This window comes from Stegostoma tigrinum, chromosome 18, assembly GCF_030684315.1.
Source record: "Stegostoma tigrinum isolate sSteTig4 chromosome 18, sSteTig4.hap1, whole genome shotgun sequence".
NCBI classification, from domain to species: domain Eukaryota; kingdom Metazoa; phylum Chordata; class Chondrichthyes; order Orectolobiformes; family Stegostomatidae; genus Stegostoma; species Stegostoma tigrinum.
This window is the reverse complement of record NC_081371.1, coordinates 29,059,833-29,067,549: the sequence shown is the minus strand read 5'-3', so window position 1 is coordinate 29,067,549 and position 7,717 is coordinate 29,059,833. Positions and strand designations below refer to the sequence as shown.

Genomic DNA, 7,717 nt, shown 5'->3' with positions numbered 1-7,717 from the left:
TCCGCTCTGGTTGAAGGTGCCATCTCGGAATCCCACCCGCTTAAAAATTGAGCACCAGCTCCTTTACAAAGACCTCATAGTTGTACTTTTATAACTTTGCTCAGCTCCATGCCTTTATATCCATCTGTTTAGGATCCTACCTTAAACATTTGCCCATATCATCATCACATCCATTTACAACTATACCATTGCTTGCCTTGCCAGTCTTCCAACCTCTATATACTGTATCTCATCCATCTTCTCAAAGCTCGTTGTATCCTAACCTGCACCAAATCCATTTTATACTTATACACCATGTGATTTCTGACCTATAATGACTTTTGCCTTTCTGTACATACAAGGCAATTTAAAATTCTCATTGTGATCAAATCCACTTTTGACTTCAATCTTTCCTATCTGTATAATTTCTTCTTTACAACCTTCCAAGAATTTGGCAATCTTTCAATTCTGGCCTTAGTATACCCCCACTCACTTCACCTCACACCTTGCATTTGTGCCTTAAGGCATCTAAGCCCTAAATTCTGCAATCTCCTCCATAATCTCTTGCTTTTCAAACCATCTCTTCTTTAAGAGTGACCTTAAAACCTACCTCTTTACCCAAGATTTTAATCATCGCTCATATTGTCTCCCTCAGCTCAACATTTTTGTCCAACAATGCTCTTGTGAAACATCTTGGGATGTTTTCTAATTTAAAGGCAGTATCAGCTGAGCACACACCTGTGACAGTGAGGTCCTGTCCATGTCCTCCCTGTGCTCATGGTGCAGGAGGGAGGGCTTCAGGTACATGGACAATTGGGGCTCATTCTGGGGAAGGTGGGACCTCTACAAACAGGACGGTCTCCACTTGAACCAGAGGGTCACTAATATCCTGGGTGGGAGATTTGCTAGTGCTATTCGGGTGGATTTAAACTAGCTCAGAAGGGGGATGGGAAACTGAGGTGTAGTCCTAGTACACAAGAGGATGAGCGTAGGGAGGACATGGTCAGGACCTCACTGTCACAGGAGCGGGCTGGCAGACAGCAAGCTGGATTGAAGTGTGTCTACTTTAATGCCAGGAGTATCCGGAATAAGGTAGGTGAGCTTGCAGCTTGGATAGGTACCTGGGACTTCGATGTTGTGGCCATTTCAGAGACATGGATTGAGCAGGGTTAGGAATGGATGTTGCAGGTTCCAGGATTTAAATCTTTCATTAAGGTCAGGGAAGGTGGTAAAAGAGGGGGAGGTGTGGCTTTGTTAGTCAAGGACAGTATAACGGTGGCTGAAAGAACTTCTGATGAGGATTCGCCTACTGAGGTGGTATGGGCTGAGGTCAGAAACAGGAGAGGAGAGGTAACACTGCTGGGAGTTTTTTTATAGGCCCCCGCAAAGTTCCAGGGATGTGGAGGAGAGGATCAGCAAAACTATTCTGGGAGGAGTGAAAAGAACAGGGTGGTCATTATGCGAGACTTTAACTTCTCTAACATTGACTGGAAATGCTGTAACTCTAGTACATCGGACGGCTCAGTTTTTGTCCAATGTGTGCAGGAGGGTTTCCTGACTCAGTACGTCAAAGGGCCGACAAGAGGGGAGGCCACACTGGATCTGGTACTTGGTAATGAACCAGGCCAGGTGTTTGATTTAGTGGTAGGTGAGCACTTTGGAGAGAGTGACCATAATTCAGTTATGTTTACTTTAGCAATGGAAAGGGATAGGAACATGCAACAGGGCAAGAGTTATAGATGGGGGAAGGGCAATTATAATGCGATTAGGCAAGACTTAGGAGACAGAATGGGGTAGCAAAATGCAGGGGATGGGGACAATCGAAATGTGGAGCTGGTTTCAGGAACAGATATTGCTTGTCCTTGATAGGTATGTCCCTGTCAGGCAGGGAGGAAGCGACAAGGTAAGGGAACCGTGGTTTAGAAAAGAAATTGTATCTCTTGTTAAGCAGAAGAGGGAGGCTTATGTGACAATGAGACGAGATGGTTCAGATGAGGTGATGGAGAGTTACAGATTAGCTAGGAAGGATTTAAAGAGAGAGTTAAGAAGAGGAAGGAGGAGGGGACATGAGCAGACATTGGCAGGTAGAATAAAGGAGAACTCTAAAGCTTTCGATAGGTATGTGAGGAATAAGAGGATGACTAGGGTAGAAATAGGGCCAGTCAAAGACAGAAGTGGGAAGTTGTGTGTGGACCCTGTGGAGATTGGAGAGGTGCTAAATGATTATTTCTCATCTATTTTCACTGAGAAACAGGAGAATATTGTAGAGGAGATGACTGAGTTATGGGCTACTAGAATTGAAAGAATTAAGGTTAGTAAGGAGGAGGTGTTATCAATTCTAGAAGGTGTGAAGGTAGATAAATCCTCTGGGCTGGATGGGATTTTTCTGAGCATTTTCTGGGAAGCTGGGAGGAGGCGGCGGCGCCTTTGGCCTTCATCTTTGAGTCCTCGTTGTCTACAGGTTTAGCACCAGAGGACTGGAGGATTGCAAATGTTGTGCCCTTGTTCAAGAAGGGCAGTAGGGATGACCCAGGTAATTATAGACCTGTGAGCCTTGCACCTGTTGTAGGAAAAATTTTGGAAAGGATTATAAGAGATAGGATTTATAATCATCTGGCAAGCAACTATTTGATTAGAGATAGTCAGCACGGATTCGTCAAGGGCAGGTCGTGTCTCACAAACGTCTTTGAGTTTTTTTAGAAGGTGTCCAAGCAGGTGGATGAGGGTAGGGCAGTTGACGTGGTGTACATGGACTTCAGTAAAGCCTTTGATAAGGTTCCACATGGCAGGCTATTGGAGAAAATACAGAGGCACGGGATTAAGGGAGATTTGGCAGTTTGGATTAGAAACTGGCTTTCTGTAAGAAGGCAACGAGAGGTGGTTGATGGAAAATATTCAGCCTGGAGTCCGGTTACTAGTGGTGTGCCTCAAGGATCTGTTTTGGGACCGGTGCTGTTTGTCATTTTTATAAATGACTTAGATGCAGGCATAGGTGGATAGGTTAGTAAGTTTGCAGATGACACTAAAATTGGTGGAGTGGTGGAATAATGTTGCAGCTTGCAGGAAAACTTGGATAAACTGCAGAATTGGGCCGAAAGGTGGCAAAGCGAGTTTAAGACATATAAATGTGAGGTGATTCACTTTGGGAGGAATAGTAGGAAGGCAGAATACCGGGTCAATGGAAAGATTCTTGGTAGTGTGGATGTGCAGAGGGATCTTGGTGTCCATGTACATAGATCCCTGAAAGTTGCCACCCAGGTTGATAATGCTGTTAAGAAGGCTTACGTTGTGTTAGGTTTTATTGGTACAGGGATTGAGTTCCGGAGCTGTGATGTCATGCTGCAACTGTACAAAACGCTAGTGCGGCCTCATTTGGAATATTGCGTGCAGTTCTGGTCGCCCCATTACAGGAAGGATGTGGAAGCATTGGAAAAGGTGCAGAGGAGACTTACCAGGATGTTGCCTGGTCTGGAGCACAGGCCCTACGAAGAAAGGCTGAGGGGACTTGGGTCTGTTCTCATTGGAGAGAAGGGGGGATTTAATAGAGACATACAAGGTGATCAGAGGATTAGATAGGGTGGACAGTGAGAGCCTTTTCATTTGCTTCTGATAGTATCATCAGGGCTTACTGTAATAACCACGACAATTTGTTTTAATAGCATATTTAAATATTATAGTAAAATACACCAATGTAAAAGACAGTGAACAAGATAAGGACATTTTGGACGACATGATTAACAACTTGGCCAAAGTTGAAGGCATGAGCACCAATGGGTGAGTTAAATTAGGATGCTGAAAAAGCTGGAACCAGAGGAACAGTGATCTCTTGGAGAGTTGTAAAGCTGGAAGAGTTACAGAGATTAGGAGAGATGGGATCACTGAGGGATTTTTAATGCAGTGGTAGTAAAGTTAAAATTGAGGAGTTGTTTTACCAGCCATTAGTGTTGGTCAATGGGTGGATGAATAGAATTTGGTGACTTCGGTCACTGGCGAAAAAATTTTGGATGACCTCAAGTTTATGGAGAGTAAAAAATGGAAGTCCCTTGCAATAGTCAAGTCTGGAGAGACAGGAATGTGAGTTCAAGCAGTCAATAAGCAGAGAAGAGGGTGCTGTCAAGAATTGTTCTGCTAGTGGAAATAAGTGATAGAACATAGAAAAGTACAGCACAGTACAGGACCTTTGGCCCATGATGTTGTGCCGTGGAATAATCCTAATCCAAAAATAAAACAACCTAACCTACATTCCCCACAATTCACTGCTGTCCATGTGCATGTCCAGCAGTTGCTTAAATGTCTCTAATGACTCCGCTTCCATGACTACCACTGGTAAACTATTCCATGCGCTCACAACTCTCTGGGTGAAGAGCCTCCCTCTGACATCTCCTCTATACCTTCCTCCTAACACCTTCAAACTATGACCCCTCGTGGCAGTCAATCCTGCCCTGGCGAAAAGTCTCTGGCTATCGACTCTATCCATGCCTCTCATTACCTTGTACACCTCGATCAGGTCACCTCTCTTCTTCCTTCTCTCCAGAGAGAAAAGTCCGAGCTCAGTCAATCTCTCCTTGTAAGACAAGCCCTCCAGTCCAGGCAGCATCCTGGTAAACCTCCTTTGCACCCTCTCCAAAGCCTCCACATCTTCCCTATAATAGGGTGACCAGACTTGGACACAATATTCCAAGTGTGGTCTCACCAGGGTTTTGTAGAGCTGCAGCATAACCTCGCGGCTCTTAAACTCGATCCACTCGTTAATGAAAGCCAAAACACCATATGCTTTCTTAACAACCTTATCCACCTGGGTGGCAACTTTGAGGGAGCTATGCACTTGAACACCAAGATCCCACCATTCCTGCACACTGCCGAGAATCCTGCCTTTAATCCTATATTCAGCATTTAAGTTCAACCTTCCAAAATGCATCACTTCGCATTTATCCAGGTTGAACTCCATCTGCCATTTCTCAGTCCAGCTCTGCTTATTGTCAATGTCTCGCTGAAGCCTGCAACAGCCCTTGATACTATCAATGGTACCTCCAACCTTTGTGTCATCAGCAAACATACTAAACCACCCCTCAACCTCCTCATCCAAGTTATTTATAAAAACTACAAAGAGCAGAGGCCCAAGAACAGAGCCCTGTGGGACACCACTCAGCACTGACCTCCAGGCAGAATACTTACCATCTACAACCATTCTGTGCCTCCTATCAGCCAACCAATTCTGAATCCAGACAGCCAAATCACCCTGTATCCCATACCTCCTGACTTTATGAATGAGCCTGCCGTGGGGAACCTTATCAAATGCCTTGCTGAAGTCCATGTACACCACATCCACTGCTCGACCCTCGTCAACCTGTCTCGTGATTTCCTCAAAGAACTCAATAAGATTTGTGAGGCATGACCTGCCCCTCACAAAGCCATGCTGACTCCCTTTAATCACACTATGCTTTTTTCAAATAGTCATAAATCCTATCCCTCAGATTTCTTTCCAAAATCTTGCTGACCACAGACGTAAGACTGACTGGTCTGTAATTTCCAGGGATTTCCCTATTCACTTTCTTGAAAAGAGGAACAACATTTGCCTCCCTCCAATCTTCTGGTACAACTCCCGTGGAGAGTGAGGAAGCAAAGATCTTCACCAGGAGCTTTGCAACCTCCTTTCTCGCTTCCTGGAGCAACCTAGGATAAATCTGGTCTGGCCCTGGGGACTTATCAATCTTAATGTTTGCCAAAATTTCCAGCACATCAACTTTCTCAATCTTGATCTGTTCAAGACTTCATCAATCTTGATCTGATATTAGTGATGGTGCAAGTATGTAGCCAGAAGCTCACGCTGATGTTAAATACTGCACTGAGATGCTTTGGTTTCACTCCAGATAGTTGTCAGCCATGAAGTCAATGACTAAGGAATAGATATTTCTAAAGAGAAACAAAGGACAATGCCTTTAGCCTTTCTAATACTTAATTGCAAGATTTTGTTTCCGTGATCAAGTGGAGTCACAGAACAATTTGTGACACAGAAGGAAGCCTCTTGGCTCATCAAGTCCATGCCAGAACTCTGAAGCAATCCAATCAGTCCCATTCTGTTGAATCCCCAAACCATTAAGCTTATTTATTTCTACTCTCCACCCAATTTCCTTTGAATTCATTAACTGTTCCCACCTGTACCACTCTCGTGGTCAATCACCTCCCGGCCTTTGCAATACACTGCATAAAAATGTTCCTCAAATTTCACCCCTCCCCATTCAGCCAGCCCCATCATCTCTCGTCCAAAATCTTTCATCTGTGCCCCCTAACCTCTTGGTCCTTGTATCATCGTGCTGAATTTCGGAGAAGCATTCTCATAATGTCGACAAGGTGATAGCACGAGCAGTATCGCTGGGATTTCGGGCTGAGTGTCATCATTAAAAACGCCCAAATATTCCAAAAAGTAAATCGAGAAAAAGTTAATTATTCACAGCAGGTTTGTTTTCCGAACTGGGTTATGTGAGCGTCCAGCTTTTAGTTCGTTTGTACGAGGATCGAACTTGTCGACATCGAATGGTTTGAGCTATTTAACGTCATCTAATAGCAGAAAGACCTTGTGAATTACTTCCTTTAACGTGATTGTGAAACGCTCCCGCTGCAATGAATGTGCACCAACGCAGTTTCTACCTGCAAAGATTTCCCTGCGCGGCTTTATCAGGGCGAACCCCAACCCTGTAGGAGTGGGATATCTGGTTTGATACGACCAAAAGCTGCCTGGCCTGAAAGGGACAATCTCCACGTCCGTCCACCAAGATCACGCTGCTGCCTTTCGAAAGAAGAATGTTGTGAATTTTTAATCATGACCTTTACATACGGCATCATCTTCGCCAGTATTTGCACTGGCGTTGTGTTGGTTGGGGTGTTCGCCCATACATTGGTGTTCTACATCTTCACCAAGTATGTTTCATTCAGGAAAAACCGCTTGGACATCCTTTTGGTGAGCATGGCCGTGGCAGATTTCATCGCTCTCTTGCTAGACCCTTTTCTCATCGTGGCTGCCCTACGATATACGTGGCCGTTTGGAAGGATCTTCTGTAAAATACTTCAGTTCCTGATGGCGTTCTTGGCGGCTGCCAGCGCTTACTCCCTGTGCGCTGTCTCCATCACCCGTACCTGGATCATCCTGAAACCTCACAGTCCCCCTGCAATGACTCTTAGCATGATCATGTTGGTCTTTGTCTGGGTCTTCAGCCTCGGTGTGACCATTCCACTTCGGATCAACGCCACAACAGGGACAGGAAATCACAATACCACCCTCTGCGTCTCGGGTTTATACCAGCACAAATACAAGACCATTCTGGCTCAGTTCGTTCTGTTTTACTTGGTACCCATGCTGGTGATCGCCTATAACTATGCCCGCCTTGCAGTCTTCCTTCTTAAGAGTCCCATGATGTCCTTGGTTAGTTCCAGAAATACAAGGAGGGCGTCCATCATGATTCTGTTTGCCACCGGCTCCTTCTCTGCGTGTTGGCTACCCAGCTACATCTTAGAGCTTTGCCTGTATTTGGGCGCATGCCATCGCGGACAGAACTGGGAAATGCTCTTTTTTGGATGCACCATCTTTAATTATTTCTACCCGTGTGTCAATTCCATTATTTACGTTTTACTTGCAAAGAGGTACCACACAGCGTGCTGGAGCCTGTCTATTAAATCACATAAAGTGCGCCCCAGGAGCAGTACGATGGGTCTCGAACAGAACGTGTTCTCATGCCGTTGA

At 45.0% G+C, this 7,717-nt stretch overlaps 1 protein-coding gene across 1 annotated transcript; it reads left to right on the top strand.

The window, feature by feature from the left end:
• The first annotated feature begins 6,604 nt into the window (after positions 1-6,604).
• On the top strand, positions 6,605-7,717 carry LOC125460949 (delta-type opioid receptor). The gene has a single exon (XM_048549186.2). It carries the CDS (start codon positions 6,605-6,607, stop codon positions 7,715-7,717), a length of 1,113 nt encoding a protein of 370 aa, XP_048405143.2.

What these genes read in the sequence shown, in the direction of transcription:
- LOC125460949 (XM_048549186.2), top strand. Translation starts at nt 6,605, where the DNA reads ATGTGCACCAACGCAGTTTCTACCTGCAAAGATTTCCCTGCGCGGCTT.